Source organism: Macrotis lagotis, chromosome X (genome assembly GCF_037893015.1).
Source record: "Macrotis lagotis isolate mMagLag1 chromosome X, bilby.v1.9.chrom.fasta, whole genome shotgun sequence".
Classification (NCBI taxonomy): domain Eukaryota; kingdom Metazoa; phylum Chordata; class Mammalia; order Peramelemorphia; family Peramelidae; genus Macrotis; species Macrotis lagotis.
Window position 1 is genome coordinate 153,588,470 of NC_133666.1, and position 22,960 is coordinate 153,611,429.

Here is a 22,960-nt window from a genome sequence, read left to right on the forward strand (position 1 = left end):
AGTCTCATGCATAAAAAAGTTGCCACTTGACAAGGCTGTAATGTCTAGTTGAAATTCTATTGATTTTCCAAGATGCAGGCACTAAACCTTTTCTGTAATAAAAGCAAAAAATACAGTGGAATTTCCTAATAATGCAATGTTTAAGGCACTTGCCTTAAAAACTCACTATGTTCTATTAATTTTTAACTGTTGGTAATTATATTATGGATTAGGTTTACAACCAAAGTAGTAATAGCACATTTAATATACTAATCAATTTTTCAAAGAATGTTCATGGACAGAAACAACAAACAGAGAATCAGAATATAGTTTGCATACCTTTTTAGGATTCCAAGCTATTTGCTTTTCTTTATTGTAAGCATTGGTAGTTAAAACTTCAGGTGAGGAGAATGAAGCAGTTACTTTCTTAGGGGTTACTGATGAGCCACTTTTCTTCATGTTTACCAGAGAAGTAACATTTTTAAGGGCTGGTGCTTCAGTGGTTGTTGGTCGAACAACATAACCCATTGGTGTCCAAGATAGCTCTGCTCAAAAATAATTATAATTATTGAAAATTTTAAAATAATGTTTTTAAAATGCTCTAGATGACTGGCCAAATGAAAAAAAGAAACACAAAAATTTACTGAAGAAAAAGACTTAAAAAGTAGAATTGGTCAAATAGAAAAGGAGGTACAAAAGTTCACTGAAGAAAATAATTTCCTTAAAAATTACAATTTGAGCAAATAGAAGTTAATGACTTTATGAGTAATCAAGAAAGAAAACAAAACAAAAAGAATGGAAAAAAATAGAAGACATTGTGAAATATCTCATTGGAAAAACATCTGACCTGGAAAATGGATCCAGGAGAGAACACACTATCTGAAAGCCAGATCAAAAAAGAAGCAGGGAACACATTTTAGAACCAGGGGATGAAACAGAAATTGAAAGAATCCACTAATCGTATCCTGAAAGAGATCCCAAAATGAATGCTTCCAGGAACATTGAGCTCGCAGATCAAGGAGAAAATACTATAAAGAAGCCAGTAAGAAACAGCTCCATAGTCAGAAAAACATAAAATTTAGTAAGGATTGAAGAACTTGGAATGTTATATTTTAGAGGGCAAAGGAGTTAGGATTACAATCAAGAATCACCTACCCAGCAAAACTGAATATAATCCTTTTGGGGGGGAAATGGACATTCAGTGAAACAGAGAATTTTCAAGTGTTCTTGATGAAAAGACCCGAGCTGAGTAGAATATTTAACTTTCAAATATAAGATTCAAGAGAAGCATAAAAAGGTAAACAGGAAAAAGAAATCATAAGGCACTTAATAAAGTTAAATAGTTTACATTCCTACATGGGAAGATGTTACTTTTAACCAATAAAAACTTTATTATGGCATTTAGAAGAAGTATAAATAGACAGAGGACATAGGTGTGAGTTAAATATGAAGGGATGATATCCTAAAAAAAATAAAACTAAAGGTTGTGAAAGAGGAATTCACTGGGAGAAAGGGAAAAGGAGAGGTAGAATAGGGTTAATTATCTCATATAAGAGATAAGAAAAAAACTTTTATGGCAGGGAGGAAGCTAGGGAGATGAGGGGGAAGTGAATAAACCTTATTCCCATCATTATTGGTTCAAAGAGGGAATATCATACACACTCATTTGAGTATAGAAATCTATTTCACCCTACAAGAAAAAAGGGAAAGAAGATAAAATAAGGGGGGATGGCAGCAGGGGGTGGGGGGGGGAGATAGTAATAAAAAGGGAGGACAGATCGAGGGAGGTAGTAGTCAGAAGCAAAACACTTCTGAGGAGGGAACAGGGTGGAAGAGAGAATATGATAAACAGGCAGGAGGTAGGGATGGAGGGAAATACAATTAGCAATAATAATGAAGCAAGATTCTCAGATAAAAGTCTCATTTCTCAAATACAGAGAAATGAATCAATTTATAAATGAGTCAATTAAAATACATTAACAGTTTTCAGATGAAATAATAAAAGCTATCTATTGCCATCTGAAAAAAATGCTCTGAAGCACAAATGATTGAAGAAATGCACATTAGAACATTTCTGAGGTGCTATCTCATTCCTATTAAACTGGCTAATAGAACAGAAGAGGAAAATGCCAAGTGTTGAGAGGGGATGTGAGAAAATGAGGCACTGAACTATTGGTGGAGTTGTGAACTGATTCAACCATTCTATAAAGCAATTTGGAACTACACCCCAAAGGCTATAAAACTATGCATACACTCTGACCTAGCAGTACTACAACTAGGTTTGTATCCAAAAAAAGTTAAAATGCAAAAAAAGAAAGGAACTTATGAACAAAAATATTTATAGCAGCTTTTTCTGGTAGCAAAGAAGTGGAAACTGAGGGAATGCTCATCAGTTGGGGAACACTGAAGAAACTGTGCTATGTGATTGTGATGTAATACTATTATGGTTTAAGAAATGATAAGCAGGATGCCCTCAGAAAAATCTGGAAAGACTTACATGAACTGATACAAAGTGAAAAGTACTGTGTACAAAGAAACAAAAATGTAAAATCAGCTGTGAATGAGTCATTATTAGCAACAATATGATGATCCAAGACAAATTTAAAGGACTTATTATGGATAAAAAATGCTAACCATTTCCAGAGAAAGAACTGAAGATATTTGAATATAGACTGAAGCATATTATTTTTCATGTGTGTTTATTTTTTTGGTCTTTATTTTTTTTCACAATATGACTAATATGGAAACATGTTTTGCATGACTACACAAGTATAACCTAAATAAATAAAGCAAAATAACTGCCTCCTCAATGAGGGGAATATGAAAGAAGGGAGAAAACTGGGAAATCAAAGTTTTAAAAATGAATGTTAAAAATTGTTTTTACATGTAATTGGGGGAAATAAAATACTAAATAAAAAGTTCTAATTATTTGCTCAACATGCAATACATGAAATAATTCCTCAAAGAAAAATCAAATTTGGGCTGCTATTCAAAATTTCCCCCAAAAAAGTAAGCCTTCACTAAACTTTTCTCCTCCTTATTGCATGCATATCAAACTTTTCCCAATAACTATAAGGTTAATCTATCTGGAATAGGAACAATGCTTTTTCTCTTCAGGAAAAAAGGGCAAACAATGGATTCAGTTAAAAAAACAACAGTCCATAAATTCACGTGGCAAACACACAAAATTAAAAAGCTAAGGATCAAATTGCATCCCTACTAACCTTGATGTGTACTTTTACCATCAGAAGTCAAAGATCACTAGACTTGAGCTATCACAATAAATTGCAATTTATTTCTTTTTAGAACACTGGTATAAGTACAGCAACACTACTTCTTAGGTACCCATGAAATTCTATATACAGACAAAACAAAAGGACATCCATCAAGATATCGGCAGGTGAACTTTATAAGTAAAACACCTGTCAGACACTTGTGGTTACCCCCACAAGGGAAAAGACAGATTGTTCTACATTATTAAAAATATATTGTCAATATTCTTGTATTTTTTACCTTAAATTATCATTTTAAAAAATCTAACAAATCTAAAATAAGAACAATGAATGCTCACTTATAAAAAGAGTAATATGAAAACACAACATGTATAGAATACTCATTTTTGCTTCTTTAAGAAATAATATATTTCTCATTCTATAAGGAGAAAATAAGAGTCTACTAGAATTGATTAAAAAATAACAATTCATTCCATTCAATCTCAAATAATAGCAAAATTTTCATTTTTAAAGTTTCCCTCTTGTCTCTTCTCCCTCTCTGTCCTGCTACCCAAGCAGGTGTTTACAACATTTCCTTTGCTCACTTTAAGCTGAAAAATTCATTTTTATGATTTAAGAGTTTTTATTATGTATTCAACAGCTGTTCAAAAATTCCTCAGTAACATTTAAATAGTTTGGAAAATAATCACAATTAACAGATAAAATAGTTAAATCTAAACTTTATATAAATCACTCAAATCTTTAACAAAAAGTTGACACTCTTACCTCTTGTAGAAGAAGGGGAATTTGTGTCATTCTCAGGCTCAGATGTAGCTGTTTCAGCTTTCGCAACTAATTCTTCCTAAAAAAGCAAACAAGGACATTTTTCTTATTGTACAAGAAGTCAACCATTAATTCACAGTCATGAGAAAGACTTTGGGGTGAAGTAAACAATATACATGACTGCAATGTGGCCAACATAAATAACAAAAAAGAAACTGATAGCTATAAAATTACAATAATGACTAAGTTTGAATATAGTTTCTATACTATAAAGAAGTCAACGTTATTGCTAACATTCTTTTTACATATCAACCTTACATTTGGATTGCAACTACTAAACAATGAAGGATAATTAATTTTTTGCTGTCACAGAAGTTAAAGCAAGACAAATAACTGAAAAATAGATACACAACATATTATTTTATGTTATATATGTAATATAATATCATAAATAACATTTATTATCTCAACTATTATTATAATATATATATTTATGCATACACATTCTAAAACAGTAGTTCCTAACCTGTATCAGCATGAATATTCTTCAATAAAAAAAATTTTCAATGTCATAAGATCATAACAGTTTATAAATAGTACCTCTGAATTTTTCTATCTTAACTGACAATATCTGAGGAGATACCAAGATGAAACAGAGGCTAAAAATGGAGGGAACTTGGATTTTTTTCCATTTTCTCAATTTTTAAAGCTGTAGGAATAAGTTTTAGGACATGATTAACTTGAAAAGTTAAGTTCACATTAATGATAAAAGAATATTTGACTCTAAACTTAAAAAGCATGAGTAACAAAAGCTTAACTAACCTTTGATACTGTAGGTTTCACTACTTCTCTTATGAGGGATATATCACTAGCAGCAGAACTCAAAGGTCCCCATTTGGGTTGTTTTTGTAATTCTGGAATGTCACTATTCTCAGAACCTTGCAGTTTTGGAAAATCCAACAGCTTAAGTTCAAATTCAGGTTTGGAAGAAGACACATTTTTTCGGCTGGTTCTAGGTTTCCTGTCTGCACGTTTATGATAAATCTCTGTAATTACAGGATTAAAATAAGCGTAAAATCAGTTTTCAAAAGGTTTGATTATATTCAGTCAATATTCAATATTACAGTAGTAAAAACTTGATAACTGTAGCTTCAAACAATTCAGATTAATTTTTAATATAGTAAAGTTACAATTCTTACATGTAACAGTACAATATATAAAGATTGGCAAGTATTAATGATTACGAGAATGCGTTTTGGATTTCTGGACCATGGCTCCATGAAACGATGGGATTTTGACTAAGAAATGAGTACACATAATGAAAGCTAGAAAAAAATATTTGATGATAGTCTTACACATGTAATCCATTAAACCATCAACTGAAAGAAATTGAAGGAAGAAGTAAAAAATTATTTAGGTAGATCTAACTGGGCTATCACACCAAGTAGCTACAACCTAAGAAGAATGGTAACAAAGAAACTAAATAAGAAAGGCAAAATCCAAGAAAGAAACCAGCAGTAATATACCAGATAATGTGACCACACAGGGACCTCAGAGAAAATCTAGGATAAGAGTTAAGAGAACTCAACAATAAGGAATTTCTATTTACTAACCAATACAGGTCAGCAATTACTTTGTAACTAACTCAAGAGAGTTGTCTAGAGCAGTGGTGTCAAACTAAAGCTGCTCAGATTAAGATGCAATTGGAAAATGTTTAAAAAAAATACAAATATGATAAAGATGATAATATGCCATCTAGCGATCTATTTGAATCTGACACCATTTGCCTAGAGCACTGAAAAGGTTAGGAAACTGACTTGCAAAGGTGACGTTAATTAGTAAATGTCAGAGGTAACTTTAACTGAGGACCTTCTGGCTTAGAGGCTTTATTTACTATGCCACACTACACATGAATGCACAAAGTATAGATAACAAGTAAAGTAGGCTTTTAAACAAGGACATGTTTCATCACTCAGAGGTCAATAAATTTTAGTAGGATAGAACTCATGTTGGGAATTTGGCCAATAGGGTTTAGCTTATTAAAAATAAAAAGGTCAAAATTAAAACAGAAAGAGGAAACAAGTAATTGTATATATCAAGAACTAATTTCAGAAAATCCAGAAAATAAAGGGTGAAGCCCATGGTGGAAAAACACAACAAAAGGCCTGCAACCTGAACTGAGGTCAACTGCCTTGCTCCCATAACTCCAGTTACCTTACATTCTTACCATACCAAATAATGACCAAGAAGTCCAAAAAGAAAGCAAATGATTTCTTCTACCCCAGAACTAAAAGCAAAGGCAACCAAAAACTGATGAGCAATAGGTGATCTGTCAGCAAAGCCTGGGATAGCCCAGGCTGAAAGGTTTTAGGTTCTGAGCACTTTTCCTGAAATGTCCTGATGATCAAACACTCCAAATTTCAAAGATTCAGAGAGGGAATGGAGGAGAGTGTCTAACCTTGGAAGATGGAGATCAACACAGGAACCCAATGCTGACTACCCTGTTGAAAACTACAGCAGAAGCTGGTGCCTGGCCCTGGCACAAAGTCCCAGTTCAGGAACTAAGGCTGGAGAGATAAGTCACCATCAAAAATTATTGATTTTAGAGATATCCAAAAAAGAGCAAGTCATTCTATAACAATTGCAAGTAGAGATTCAAAAAAAGTAAAAAAGTTCTCTACAAAGACTCCTAGGAGACATGAAACAAGAGATTTCAAAAATGAGAATCCTGAAAGAAAAGAACAAGAATAGCTTAAAAGAGAAAGTGACAAATGAACTCATTAAAAACAAGAATAAATCAAGCAGAAATCAATTACTCTAAGAGATAGTAAAAAAAAAATAAAATATTAGAACTCTTCAATCAAGAACTCAACATAAGAGTTAAACAGGAGCACTATTTTCACTGGAATGAGGTGTCACAGTGGAAAGAGTGATGGGTCTGGAGTCAGGAAGACCTGAATTCAAATCCCACCTCAGATATTTACAAGCATGAGACTCATGGCAAGTCATTTGATCTCTGAATGCTTCAGCTTCCTCATCTGTAAAATAATAGTACTTACTTCACAGGATTGTTACAAAGTTAAAAGAGATAATATTGGTAAGCACTTTGTAAAACAAAACTTTAGAATGCTAAATAAAAACCAACATTATTATTATTATTATTTATTATTAAATTTTTACTGGAGAATAATCCACAAAGATCTATACAGAAAAAATTTTTTAAAGAGTTGAGGAAACAAGTAAGTCTAGAACAAGAACATGGTATAATAGTGATAAAATTTCAAATATCCAGACCTCTTCTGGAGCTTTCAGGCAATAATAGGGCAGTTAATAAATTCATATCTTACCTCAATGATAATTTCATTCTTTAAAAGGTAAAAGAAGTGATAAGAACTGTTTCTTTTGATCTGGCCACATCACTTTAAAATTTGTGATACAATAGAAATATGGTTATAGTCTGGCATATACCTTCAATATTGAGATATTTCAAACAGAGGAGGATCCTCTAGCCTAAAGTTCAAGGGGAAGTCCAGTCAGAAGAAAAGTTCTCAAGAATGAAATTCTTAATGCAGGAAACAGAAAAATTCTGATTAGGGAGAATAGACTAAGTTGTCTAAAAAGTGCCAAAGCTCAGAAAGAATGGTAAAGACAACAAAAAGGTTATATTTTTTAAAACCCAAAAAGGGGTTAGAACATTAATGTCTATATAGAATTCTGTAGAGCAATTGGGAACTATGCTCAAAGAGATAAAACAATGCCTACGCTTTGGTCTACTAGGTTTATATTCCAGAAGACATGAAGCAGCTCTTTTTTGGTGGTAGGGAATGACTGAATAAAGTACAGTGTGTAACTGAGATGAAATGCTGCTCTGTTATGCAATATGAACAGGATGCTCTCAGTAAAAAACTTACATGAGTATGTAATGGGAAATGTACTATATACAAAGTAACAGCAATATTTTAAGATGATCAGCTATGAATGATGCTGTGTACCCAAGAGAACTCTGACTTATGATAAAGAATATTATCCATCCCAAAGACAGAGTTGATGGTATCTGAATACTGACTGAAGCATACTTTTTTTTTAACTTTATTTTTTCTTGAGGTATCTTTTGGGGGGGAGGGGAAATTATGTTTACCTTTACAACATGACTACTTTTACAACATGATTTTTTCACTAATATAAATTTTTAACCTATACCAAGTAGCTTGCTTTCTTAATGAGGGGGAGTGGAGTGGGAAGAAGGGAAAGAATTTGGAATTCAAGGTTTTGGAAGTGAATGCTGAAACTTGCTTTTTTGCATGTGGGGGAAGGGGAGGAATAAAATAAAATAAAATAAAGATTAAAAAATGGACCATTAATGTCTAGGGCACAAAGGATAAATGGTTTCTTTTTTCTGGGAATGTGATCTTTGGATTGGAAAAGAAGGACAAAAATGCCTAATAGGAGGCTAAAACCCAAAATCAGTTAAGAGAAATTAAGAAACAACCTAGCTTCTTTGCAATCCTCAATCAAGAAACTGATAAAGAGCTGAAAAAAGACTTTAGTGTTCACCTAATACAATCAACTCATTTCACAGTTGACAAAAGTGAATCCCAGAGAGAGGAAATAACTCACTGATCATGGAGAAAGGTAAGGAGATTTGAAACTAGGCCTTATCTCAATTATAAATACATGTTCTAATACACTTATCATTTTACTGCTTGAAAGATCACTGGAATACTGGAGATATTGCTTATCTCTGGATTTCAGCATACATAACAGCTGAAAAAACATGGAAAAGATATCAGCTAAACAATGGTACAATAATTTGAAATTCGTGAATGAATGACTAAACTAAAAGTCATTATTGCCCCAAAAAACTTAGTGTGATATTCAAAGACTCCATATCGATGGCCATATGCTGTTTTCCATTTTTCTCAATTACATGGCTGCACAATGGCTAGTGCTGAAACATGAAGTTTGAAAGAACAGAGTTTGAATATTGCCATAAGATTAGTTACTGTGTGACCCTGGGCAAATCACTTATCACTCTAAGACTCTTGTTTCCTCCTCTGTAAACTAGGGATAGTAAGAGCACCTACCACACATTTTTATGAGAATCAAATAAGATAATATATGTGAAGTACTTTGCAAAGATTTATATAGCATTCTATATAAATGGTAGTTACTTGGGAGAGGTGAAAATTTTTATATTTTATTTTTTCAATTTCATGTAAAAATGATGTTTAACATTCATTTAAAAAAATTTTTAAGTTCCAAATTCTCTCCCTTTCAACAGAAGACAAATCTGATATAGATTATACATGTGCAGTCAGGCATAACATATTCCATATTAGCCATATTGTGCCCCCCCCCCAAAAAAACCCACAAGAAAAAGTAGGCTTCAATTTGCATTTAGACTTATCAATTCTTTCTCTGGAGGTGGACAACATTTTTCATCTTAACCTCCTTCAGAATCGTTCTGAATCATTGTATTGATCAAAATAGCAAAGTAATTAATAAAATTAATAAATTTTATTAGCAATCTTAATAAATTGATTTTCTGACAATATTGCTGTTACTTTGTACAATGTTCTCCTGTTTTGCTCACCTCACTTTGCATCAATTCATATAAATCTTTCCAGGTTTTTCTGGAAGCACCCTGGCTCATTATCATCAGTTTTTAAATAGAACAACAATCTGCCACCATAATCACATACCACAACTTATTCTGTCATTCTGCCATTAGCCTAGGTCAGATGGCCTGTTAAGGCCAGAAAGCAGTATCTACCCTTTGCCATTCTACTGCTTGTATTTTGGGTTAATGTTGATTGACCCAGAGCTAATTACTTTTTACCTGATTTTGAACCTCTTTCAGGGTGTGTAGAAATCTGATGAGAATCTTTTGTTGGTTTTATATCAGAGGATGAATTTCCTTCAGTCCCTTTATTATTTAATTTTTGATCATCACATGTTCTTTTCTGCAGAAAAGATTAAAGTGACAGGAAATAAGAAAAATGCTCCTATAAAAGAAAAGTCATTTTAAAAGATCAAATAGTTTTTAAAGAGTATTAAAGATCAACCTAATGCCCAACCAATCTTAAAAATTCAACAAAAGGAATAAACAATGCACATATTATAATACTTACCGGCTTATTAGTTACAAATATTTAATTACTAACTAAATAAACATAATAAAAATACAACCTCTACTAACCTTAAACAGGCTCTTAGTTTCTTGTGGGAGAGAACAAATTTGTTCATTTCTGGATTTAACTATTCGCACATTACTATAACATTTAGGGTGGTTATAATCATACTGTGAGTCAGATACTGAACAAACACTTTGTGTAGATACAGTTGAGTGAGAAGAGGTGCACTGGTGATCAACAGCAATATCAGGAGATGAATACTGAGATGAGAAAGGTGAAGAAGATCCAAGAGAGACATCTTCGGAATAAGCCTTCTGTCTGAATAAAAATTGTATACTTTAATTGAAGATTTTACATAACAAAGCAAGCAGAGATTAGTATTTAATAAATAAGTAATAGTTATGACCCTTTTAAGAGTTCTAGATTTCTGAAATCTATAGAATTTAAATTCTAACAGTTAAATACACCTAGCAACAGTTAATTGCTTTATAAACCTTTTAGTATTTATTTTGCAAAGAATCTTTTTTCTGTAAATACTATATAAATTTCACATATGTAACATTTTCCTATGATCAAAGTTTTTCTTTCAAATTCACTTGACAAAAAAATTTACTTAACTCACAATTCTCTTCAGACATTATGTAATTTTAGAAGACAAATCTGTTCTGGGAATAATTTGAGAAAGAGCAAGCAATCTTAATAAATAATACAATCCTTCATAGATTCTAAAAAATTATGAAATTAACCCCCCCCACTAAATAAAAGTATATTAAATAATCCCATTTTTAAAAGACCATATTTGTACAGGATTGCTATATCATCATCATACAATTTCATCAGAATCATAGTTGTCTCAAAAACATCATTTTGCCTTAATAAATTCTGCTTTAGCCAGGAAAATGTCCACGTATCTTATACTGAGTATGGGAGAAGTTTTGAAGTTCCATCTTTGCCTCCTAACCCTAAGCCTCCAAGAAGATGGGAGAAAATCAAAAGTGCAATAAATAACCAATAACTATCTACCACAGACTCTCCAAATTATCTATCTAAACTTAATGGTTCTCTAGGTTTTTTTTCTTAAGTAGTAAATACGAAAAACTTTAATGTTCTAAATTACACACTTCTTCACATGACTCCCTCCTGCACAACTCTATATTAAACTATACTTATAGTTTGTGAACTGCAAACTGTAATCATTACAGAAACAAAACAAAACCAAGCAGCATGTAATGTGGCTATTTTTGCCCAATGAAACATTAACACTTTGTTTTAAGACAGTTTGACTAATCTTCACTCAGGACATACTCTATACACATTCTAGTATCTTACAGGTATTTCACTGAAAGCCATTAAAAATTATAGAAGAAGATTCTTGAAAATTTTCCCTGGATGCCATTTTGTTTCAAGATGAAAGACTAAATTGCAACTTCAATTTATACATCAATACCTACCTTTTAGTTCTAAAACAAATTTACCAGAATAAGTCTACAGTCATAGTAGAATAATCAAGTAAACTAAATCGGGAAAGCAGCTAGGTAAAAATATTATTTAGATCCCCAAATTATAATATTTCTTTATAGAAATGTTAATTATATAGAAAGGAATTAAAAAAATTAAATTGAGTTTACTGCAGCAGAGGATTTCTTACAACAAATCAAAAAAATAATATTACCACTGGCCAGGAAATAATTAGAAACCCAAGTTAAAAATCCCAATATAAAATTCAAAAAACTCTACAAGTTATTTTTTGGTAGTATTATCCTACCATTATAAATACATGGTTACATACTAGAAAAGTTTACAAGCAACAGAGAAAGAAGAGAGCTGACACTGAGTCTTTCTAAAATGAATTAACAAAAATTATTTCATTTTGGCACTTAATCATATGTTGCTATATGTCATTTGCTTAATTAGATCTTCATCAAAACTCTATTTAATGCACTTTAAAACACTCTTTAACAGTAAGGTCCACTTCTTTTACAATTCAATCTCTTTCCTACCCAAACTAGTAACTAATAAGGTCCTCATATCAAATCACCTATCAAAAAGTGTTCTATGTCTAGGAAAAAAATAAAGATGTCATAGTCATTCCATACTTCCCAAATTCATTCCTGTACCGAATTCTTGCATTTTTGTAGGCTCTGGTTTAGATTTAGTGAATGTTATTAAGTTTTTAAAAAGAGTTCTGACAAGAATAGGGTAGTCGGAGGGTGAGAAAAAGATGAAAGAACAAAGAGATCCTAGTCACAACCACAGTACATTCTCTAAAATCAAAAATACCTAACAGATTTTGGAAGGAATAAAAAAACCCAGTTATGCTCACAAATACTATCTTGTTCTTCTAGAGGCAACCTAGTTTCTGCTTTTAAACACAGTTCTCCACAACCTTCAAAAGTTCATAACTGCCTTCCTGAAAATCTGACTTCCATTCCCAATTTCTTCAAACCCCAGTCCCTCTCAAGACCAAACTATGAAAATTTTACTCTGAAAACCTTCCCATATTTTGATGCCTCAACATATCCCGAAGTTCTCTTTTTCTAACAGACATCATCCTTTCAAATTATTTCAATCTCAAAATCAAAGTCCATACCTAAACTGCATAACAATATTTCTACTTAAGTGTCTTGCTGCAACTCTATCCTCAACAATGCTGAAGTAGAAATCATTCTCATACTACGTTGAGGATGAGGACAGCTACATTAATGCTTATATTAACTGCATGTTATACTCAGTTTAGTAAAAAAAAAATAAAATAAATTAAAATCATATTGATCAGGGCCTGGAATGGATTAAGTTGAAAGATGAAGATGAAAGGATGCAAAAAAAAAATAAAATTTTAAATAAATGGTTTAAGCTATGAAGATTGAAAAGGATAATTTTAAAGGTTTATAAATATTCAGAAAGGAAGTAAGTCAGACAGTAATTACTGACCATTCAAGATCAACCTTTTATTGGTCCTATATTTTTCAGAATTTTAACCATGACTTGGATAATGACTTTACAATAAACTCTTTAAATTAGAAAATTACAAAAAAGCTGGGATGGCCAGTTAATACACAGGATAAATGCCAGAAGCCAAAAAAGATTTTTGTTATGACAAATATATCAAAGTATATGAAAGACTGTTCTATGAAAGAGAGAGAGATTAAACTTGTTTTACTTGATCACATAAAGAACTAGAAGAAATGGAATGATTCTGAAACAAATCTAAGTTTAATGAAAGCAAAAACTTCCTAGCAATTGGTTTTCTCAAGATAGGTTCCCCATCACTGGAAGTCTTCAAGCAAAGACTGAAAGGCCTATTTCTCAGAAATGTCTTTCCTATCTTGAGAAATTTCCATGACCTAGCCCATGGAAAATGACTTCATGCAGACACAATGGATTTTAATAGTTACATATTGTTCAAGTAGAAGTCAATCTCAATGATAAAATACAAGGGAAGGCATACTAATGATCATCTTTGTAGTCCCACACAATGGTTGACATAATTGTTGCGCTCAAATCACTGATGGAATTAAGGACATATTTGAATGCAATGAAGCATTCTTCAAAGCACTGGTGTTGGTTCCCCTAAGTCCAAGAGAGGGAACCCAGGACCTGCAGACTGTATTGTGTGGCATGGTCAAGGCAACCTGGGGGTTGGAAGCTGCTGGCACTCAAAATTCAATAAATCTAGAAGCTTTTTAGGAGAGAATTAAATGTTTGACCAAATATAGCCTGTAAATGATATTATAAATACTCAAATGACCCTTGGCAGAAAAAAAGTTCCTCACCCTGCCCCATGTTCACAGATGGAGCAGGAAGTGGAAACAGAGGAGGCAAGGTTCCCTTTCAACTCTTTCCTTGGATGTATTATTGCTTTTTTGTTAAGTAAAATTGTCTTTCCCAAAATCTTTCTTTTGTTAATTAATTTGAGAAAGACATACAGACACAGATAAAGACAAAGAGATCTTGAACTAATAAAAGGTAAAATGAATACGGAGAAAATAGTGCTCAAGTTCACTGTGGCCCACCTATGGTCCCATCTAACTGATTTTTCAGATTTAGATACTCTGTTGAATACTATGCTTTAAGTAAATGTTTCCCTCCTCCAAGATAACTCACATAGCAGCCTCAATACATACACACACACACACACTTCCTCAGGTTTCTGTACTAATGGTTCCCACACTAACTTAAACTGAAACCAGTCCAACACCAAACTCCCCAATAACTATATACAAAAATGGCTTCAATTTCTTCAAAGGTAATCTGGCAAAGATACAGTTTTAAATACTATTTATTATTAAATGTTATCAACTCTTTTCTTTTAGCTGCAAATCATCAAATACAAAGTTCTTATGCCCGTATTTCAAAACTGATTTTGTTGGTGCTGGTATTTCCTTCACTGGCATAGATCACAATCCCTTTACAATCTCATAGATGGTCTTCAAGAAATGCTGAAGTGGGAAAATCTTTCATCCTGTAGTCAATCTAGTAATAACCTCTCCAAACTTGGCTATGCTAGACTTAGAACATTTAAGAGAAGCACTCACAGACTTCACAGCTTTAAGTCAGAGATGGTGCATAGTTTTTGACACTTATGGAATACCTCTTTACCACAATGACATATTCAAACTGGACCTTAAATGAAAGGAAAATTTTAAATAATATATAAATTCTGAAGTGCTGTATTTTTAAGATAAAAAGTAATCACCAAAGTAGATAGAGGAAAATGACTAATAGATCATACAGGTTCACAATGGAGCAGTGCAACACACATGGAATGAGTCATATTTTAACTGAGCCAGATCACAGCCTTGTAAATCTAGCATTAAGAGGGACTGGTACTTATTTTATGGAATTTAAGTGCTACAGATTGAGTGACTACAGTTGTATATGCATGCTAGCTTATTAAGTTTTTAAATGGGTTTGTAGCTTCTTTTCTATCCATTCTAAATTTGTGTAACTATAAACAAAATATTTTAATATCAAAATATGCATTATGGTTTAACAATGCAAAAATTTTCAAAATTTGTACTGGCAATTATTGGTAATCCCCCAACAAACAACTCACTACAGCTTCCATTTGACTGGGAGAGAGTTCTTTCCAGAGGCTCCCAGAAAAGCTGCCACACTCCCAATTCTCACAATAGAAAAAATTAAGTTCTATAGTTACACTAATATAGCTACACTAATTTGTGGTCTTTTGAGGTCAACTCTATTAATCAATGAGAATATTATTTATAATGTATTCTGACCTTCAAGAATGAAATACTCTTTTTAAACTAGGGAATAATTTGAACTGACAAAAATTCCCAAATCTTGGAAATACATTAACCTAATTCTCCTAGAAGAAAAACCAAAAAACCTAGGAGGTTAAATAACTTGCCCCAAATCATGCAGGATAATTTCAGCTTATGCACAAACGATGTATGACCTTAGGATAATAAATGTATTGGGTCTTAATTAATCAAACCATTTGAAAGATGAGGAAATTTAAGTGAAAATAAATTATTTTTCTGATTCCTGTAAGATAAGAAAATTTTCAGGAAGGTAAAGAGAGAGTAGGAGTAAAGATTAAAAGGGCATCTAAAACCAATATCTACTGAATTAAACTTTAAAATAGAACATCTCCTTCACGAATGAAATCTAAAACAAGAAGTTAGTGTTAAATTATTATACAACTAGGTTTCAGTGAAAATACTAAACAAAAACTACTTAGCATAACCAAATGTGAAAATAAATGATGAAAATACTTTGAGGTCCTTCAACATCCCATGAAACCATACATCTTTCCATTATGTATGATCACTTTTAAATACTATGCAGAATTAAGTCAATCTATAATCAAATCACCCAAGAATTAGCTAGTCTCAAAAGTTTCTTCTGCTTGCCTTCTTTCTCAGCTGTGGTAAAACCACAGCTCACTAGCGAAACAAAATACACAACTGAGGCTCCTTTGGAGACTAAGATTGTAACATCACACCACAGACAACACCACCTTATTATAATAAACTCCAGACTGGTTTCTAATCTACCCTCACAACAAAGTCTGCCACTAAATTATCTGTAACAAATTTGGAAACTTAATAAAAGTCAAGAAGTTAAGACATAAAATTCCTTCTATAAGGCATGACATTTAGAAAGATACATACTCAGTCACAGGTAGTTCCTGAACAAATGGATAGCATGTAGTTGCGAAGTTAGGGAAGACACATGCGTCTGAGGAGTCTGACCATGCCACATTAAGCACAGCATATTTTGGGACAAACGGTTTGACATCTGCTGATAACTTGATGCTGCCCTGAGGAAAAAAAGGGGGTTTTGGCTACATGCATTCTGAAATCAACTGAAAAAACACACATACAAAAAAAAAACCCTCAAATAGATCAAACACCACAAGGGTACCATTGCTGCTCACTAATATTAAGAAAAAGAAATTATGTCTTATTTCTGAAACAATTAAAACATATTATTGACCAAGGTTTTTCCTCTATTTTTTTTATTAAGTAGTTTTAAAATATTAGTATCAGTTAAGAGTTCATGGGAAAGAGGTTTTAAAAGGGTTAATATTTTACCTATGATTCAGTTAAGTGGGAGATGTAGGAATCAAGGAAATGCAACTTAAAAGACCTATATTAAGCTTTCATTCTGCTATGACTTGGTTTCATTTTTAGGAAAAGACATAGCTCTCATTTTTGGTTTTACAGAATGACTTAAGAAGGAATGATAATTTGCTCTTGAAATTAACAGGTACATATGACAAATTAATAGAAATGCACTCAATACATGCAAAATTTTATCATTAAAAATATGCTGAAAATATTCTCAAGAAGGTAAAGGGAGAGTAGGGGTAAAGACCAAAAGGGCATCCAAAACCAAAATGTTAACTGCTTTCTGTCCTTTAATAAATGATCACAGAATCTGCTGAATATTAGTGGCATTCTTTATGAGAACTCTATGTTCGTTCCCATTTTCCCCTTAAATCTGAACACATTTGTTCCATTAAAATTCACATTCCAGTATAATGGTCTACATAATTATCCATCAACAGTACAACTTCTAGCATTGGTTTTTTTATTCCCTTGTTTCAAGAATTTTTTCAACAACTGCTGTTGCTGACTTATAAATATTACGTCAAGAAAACATTTTAATCAATTTACTCAGTTTTCAGTTAAGCCAAGTCAACCCCCCAACAAAAAAACAACAAAATACAAAACTCAGGGCTCCATCTAGTGGTTTCAATCAATCTCAAGTATATTTTTAAAGGCAAAAAAAGAAAGCTTTAAGGCATTTTTATAAATTAATGACTTTGTTCTAAACCCTTGTAGAATTTAGTTCATTCTTATTAAATGTCTGATTTCATTTCCCCTAATGAGTAAACTCCATCTACCCAATGTAGGTTGTCGCCTTTCCTGCAGTTTACAGGTGGCAGGCAACGGAAGGTGAAATGATTTGTCCAAGGTTAACGCGGCTAGCATACAGGGGCAGCATTTGAACTTAGGGCTTCCTAAGCGAAGCACAGCGATTCCTTTTCCCTCTGGAAGGATTAAAACAACGCCAATGCTGGAAAAGTCGTTTGTTTTTGTTTTTCTCAAAAGCCAAGGCAGGGGCGGCTAGATGGTGCAGTGTACAGAGCACCGGCCCTGGAGTTAGGATTCCCTGAGTTCAAATCTGATCTCAGACACTTAATAATTACCTAGCTGTGTGGCCTTGGGCAAGCCTTGCAAAAACTAAAAATAAAAAAACCAAGGCAGTTCAAAGTGAGAAATCTCCCTGACCTCAGGCACTTATCCATGTATAGATATATGTGTATATATGTATGTGTATGTATGGAACAAATAGCATTTACCATTATCATCCCTGTCTCAGAATAAAAACAGAGGATGACAAGAATACTTATATACGTCACTGATTTATATATTTATCAGTCGGAAATATAATATTTTATTAAAAGGGCTGGTGGTCCCCTTGGATGACTAAGCCCCGATTCCTTCAGAAGTTTTTGTCTTTAAATGAGCGGAGACCAAAGACAAATAAACGAATAATGCCGCGTGGACCGACAGAGCGCGGCCGATGTCCACCTCCAGGCCCAGGTCAAAGGCCGGGGCCGCCGCGGACACCCGGTGCCTGGCCGGAGAGCCGGGAGGGGGCGGACCGGCGTCAGCCCCGCAGCCTTGCAGGCCCGGCCTCGAGGGATCTGGGCTGAGGAGCGGCCGGCTTCGTCCTGTCTCCCCCCGGGCAGCCCCGGCGAGGTGGGCAGGAGGAGGTTTCGGGGCCGTCACAAACGGATCCAAACCCGCGGAGCCGCAGCTCTCGGGGTGGGGGAGGGGTCCGGTCTCCCGGGGCCAACGGGCACACGAATGCCCTCCCTGCCGCCCTTACCTCGCTGCTGGGCTCCCTCTTCCCCTCCGAGGCCATGGCGGAGGAGGGGCGGGAGAAGGTTGCTTCCCAGAGACAAGCGCAGAGGCGCGGAGACACCTTGGCTCCTCTCTGCTCCTCCTCCGCCTTCGCTTCCCCTTTCTCCAGCGACGCGAGGAAAGTGCGTCACAGAAGCGCGACTCACGCCTCGACGCCGCGCTTCTCCACGGGCCGCTCGCCCCGCCCGCCGCAGGGCGCACGTGGCCCGGCCGCACGTGGCCCGAGCGCACGTGGCCTACGCGCTTGGCCGCTTAGCCTGCAGGCTCCCCGCCCACCGCTCCAAAATTCTGGGAGAGCTTTTGACCACCGAGAAGGGAAAAGAATCAATGTTTTAAAAATACTGATAATTTTATTTTTCTTCTCCTTTATTTACAAAATGTCTAAATGTCCTACCTAATGAAGTTTTGAGCTATTAAAGTTTAAAAAATGCTTTTAAAGTAATAATTTTTAAATTAATACTTAAGGATATGATTTCTCTCTCATCACACTCAATTTGGATCAACGTACAACATGGAAACAATGTAAAGACTGGCAGATTGCTTTCTGTGGGGGGTAGGGAAGGAAGTAAGATTGGGAGAAAATTGTAAAACAAAAAAAATCGTTAATTAAAAAATTAATACTTAATACTATTAAGTAATAATATTAATAGCAATTTGCTTTCATAGTAAAACATTATTTTTTTGCAAGGCAGTGGGGTTAAGTGAGCTGCGCACAACTAGGTAATCATTAAGTGTTTGAGATCTGATTTGAACTCAGGACCTTTATGATTCCAGGACCAGCGCTCTAGGCACTTCTCCACTTAGCTGCCCCCAAACATTACTGTCTAAGCTATTAAGGCTTAAAAAATATTACATAGGGGGCAGCTAGGTGGCACAGTGGATAGAGCACAGGCCCTGGAGTCAGGAGTACCTGAGTTCAAATCCAACCTTAGACACTTAATAATTACCTAGCTGTGTGGTCTTGAGCAAGTCACTTAACCCCATTTGCCTTGCAAAAACCTAAAAAAATATTACTTAGATATGTTCAGCAAAATTTGATACATCAACTGTATCAGCATTATGCAAAGGAAATCAGAATGCTGAGCTATTCCTTTATCCATTTGAATTATAAATTGTGTGAGAGAAGACATCAGGACAGATTATTTAAAAAACCAATGTTAATGGATCGTGTACTCCTTGCATGATGGGGAATCATAAAGGAAATGCTACAGTCCATACATAGTCTTATTTAGGAATCAAATTTTTACTTATTGTTAGTTTTACTAAACGGAGTAGTGAATAAAGAATTGACCCAGAACATCTGAGTTCAAATCATACCTCTGATATATACTGGTTGTGTGACTCCAGGTAAAGGATTAAATTATTCAGGTAACTAGAAAGACTAAATAAATTTCAGGAAAGGTTAGGACTTTGATTGGCAGAGGAAATTTTTTTTTCTCCTGAGAGTTCCCTATATCAGGTGAAACTTCACTCACTATTACTAATATCTCCAACACTCAGAAAAGCAAAGGGGTGAGAAGGAGTCCAAGATGACATCTGCATTGGGAGACATCTACATTGGGGTGAACAGTTTCAATGGAATGATGAGATCAAGAGCCAGATTTGTAAAGAGTTAAGAAGATAGAGAAAAAATAGAGGCGACTTATTGTAGGTGGCCTTTTTATTTAGTCACATAGGATGATAGTGGGGATGTATGGATCCAGTGAAGGTTTTTCAAGGATGGAAAAAACATAGGCATATTCATAGGCATTAGGGAAATAGCAAGTAGACAGGGAGAAAATGGAAAGCAAGTGAAAAAGTGGAGATGGGGGGCGGCTAGGTGGCTCAGTGGATAAAGCACTGGCCCTGGAGTCAGGAGTAACCTGGGTTCAAATCTGGTCTCAGACACTTAATAATTACCTAGCTGTGTGGCCTTGGGCAAGCCATTTAACCTCATTTGCCTTGCAAAAAAAAATCCTAAAAAAAAAAAGTGGAGATAACAGAAGGGGGCAATCTGATGGTGGGGATGAGATGAACAGGATCATCTGGGCAGATAGGGGTAAGATCACCCCCTTGCAAGACCAGGGTAAAGGAAATAGTGAAGACATATGAGTGATAGGAAAGAAGAAGAAGAGAGAAAAGGGAACTCATGGAGAGTAGCTTCAATGTTTTCTGTAATATATGAGGCAAAATTCTATTGAAAGAGTGGGGGAAAACAGAATCAGATGGCAGCCATGGCAGGACCATGTTCTGGACACTTCAATCAAGAGAATGGGGGTGGGATGGAAAATACATGGAAGAGTCTTTCAAAAAGTCCCCAGCCAGAAAAATCAGTTTGGAGATATGAATTAGTGGGGAAAGGGGAACCCAATATCTCCTAATACAGTTGTTAGTCCTTTCTGGGACAGATTCTGCTTCCCCCAAAGGCTGGAGGAATGACCTAGACCTTACTGAGAATTCTAAGAACATGAGTTCTTGCTATAAATAATTATGAGATTTCGTTTGAACTCTGTGAAGATTTTGACATAAGCCAAAAAAAAAAAAAATGGTTGGAGCTGGAACACAGGATTAGAGAAAGAGACCTGATAGCAAAGACCTGGCAACAAAAGTGACATCCATCGATTGAGGAACGGCTAAACAACTTTATGAGAAACAATTAAACATTACTGTGATTTAAAAAGTCATAAGAATGAGAACAGCACTGAAGAATTAAAGTGGGGAATAGTACATATAATGTTAACTTTTTGATATATTGGTAAGTTTTCTAAACTTATCTCTGGAAGATATTAGGGAGAAGTTATAGTGAGAAAGGTAGAGGATGTAAAACAAAGGATATCAATAAATGTTATTTAAGGAAGAAATAATATTATTCCACCGAGAAATACAGACAAAGAGAGGGGAAGAGGCCCTAAAGATGTTTGAGTGCTAAGAGGATAAAAAACTCACATATATGGAAATATTTATAGCAGCTTTTTGTAGTGGCAAAAAATTGGAAATTGAAGGAATGCAAATCAATTAGGGAATGACTGAACAAACTGTGGTATGTAGTTGTAATATAATATTGTTGTTCTGTAATAAATAATGACCAGGTAGATTTCAGAAAAACCTGAAAAGAATTACATGAAATGATGATGCTGAGTGAAGTGAGCAGGAGCAGGACAGCACCTTAACAGCAACATCATGTGATGATCAATTATGACAGACTTGGCTCTTCTCAACAGTGCAATGATGAAAAACAATTTTAAAAGACTTGTGATGGAAAATGCCATTCACATCCAGAAAAAGATTTATAGAGTCTGAGTGTAGACCAAAGCATGCTATTTTCACTTTAAAAATTTTTTTTTTCTTTCTTATAGTTTTTTCCCTTTTGTTAAGATCTTCCTTTTACAATATGACTACTATGGAAATGTTTAACATAATTGCATGAAAAAAACTATATGTACTCCAAAGTAATTCTACATTTGTGATGCAAATAACCTATCAGCAAATTGCCTTATTATTGGAATTTTACTTTACAATAATTTATAATTATTGGAATTATACTTACCCTGTTGCTTTGCTTTTTTTTTTTTTTAAAAAAGAGTTTACTGTTTTATTTTTCCTCTGTGAAGGAGACTTCTCATGGAAAGAATTTCATTAAATTTAACTGTGAGGTTAAAAAGATAAATCTAGACTTCTCTCAGCACTGATTAGAAGACAATGTAACAGAATCTAGAAAATCTGTGGAACCAAAGAAGATAGCAGATACTTCTCTGAATATTGTAGTTTTTGGGTAAACTAAGCACATTCAGAATAAAAAATTTATTTGCTAAAACTGGGAATATCCCATTTATTTTCAGAATGCAGCTTAGAGAGACTATTGTCAATAAATTTACTGATTGATATTTATTTTTTATTCATTTTGAACTTAAATACACCAAGAAAAAAATTTCCATGTACACAGTAAAACATTGAAGATTCAACATGAAACCATGAATTTCCATTTCATACTGCTTACTTTTTAAAAAATTATGTAATAAGTACTACACATCAGTTTCAAAGATTTGCTTTTCTGTATTTCCTTCTAAGTTTTCTTTTGCTCTTTACTGGACATGTTTAATTTTTTTTCTCACTCCCTTCCCACCCCATCTCCATCTTAGAGAAGGCTTCTATTAGACACAATTATGTATCCATATGTAAAACCATATGGTATATATATATCTGTTTATCAATTCTTTCTCTGGATGCAGATAGCATCTTTCCTCATAGGTCCTTTGTAGTTGATTTGAATATTTATGATACTCAAAATGACTTAATTGTTCAAAGCTGTTCTTAGAACAATATTGCTGCTACTGTGTACAAATGTTCTCTTCCTTCTGGCCATTTCATTATTCATTATTTCAAACAAGTCTAAAACCAAACAGCTCATTACTTCTTTAGAAAAATCAATTGTCATCCATATGCACACGTATATTTTTAAGTTACAAAATTT

At 34.1% G+C, this 22,960-nt stretch overlaps 1 protein-coding gene across 3 annotated transcripts in view; it reads right to left on the reverse strand.

Moving 5' to 3' along the window:
• LOC141501314 (selenocysteine insertion sequence-binding protein 2-like) overlaps positions 1-18,600 on the reverse strand; it is a 77,277-nt gene extending 58,677 nt beyond the window's left edge. For all 3 annotated transcript variants that reach the window (XM_074205198.1, XM_074205199.1, XM_074205200.1), the window contains exons 1-7: positions 18,476-18,600; positions 16,246-16,394; positions 10,174-10,426; positions 9,814-9,937; positions 4,797-5,020; positions 3,978-4,053; positions 319-524 (exon numbers count right to left, since the gene is read on the reverse strand). In XM_074205198.1, the coding sequence (XP_074061299.1) occupies positions 319-524; positions 3,978-4,053; positions 4,797-5,020; positions 9,814-9,937; positions 10,174-10,426; positions 16,246-16,394; positions 18,476-18,511 (1,068 nt within the window). In that variant the 5' untranslated portion in view covers positions 18,512-18,600. The remainder of the gene's footprint in view (positions 1-318; positions 525-3,977; positions 4,054-4,796; positions 5,021-9,813; positions 9,938-10,173; positions 10,427-16,245; positions 16,395-18,475) is intronic.
• Positions 18,601-22,960: the final 4,360 nt, after the last annotated feature.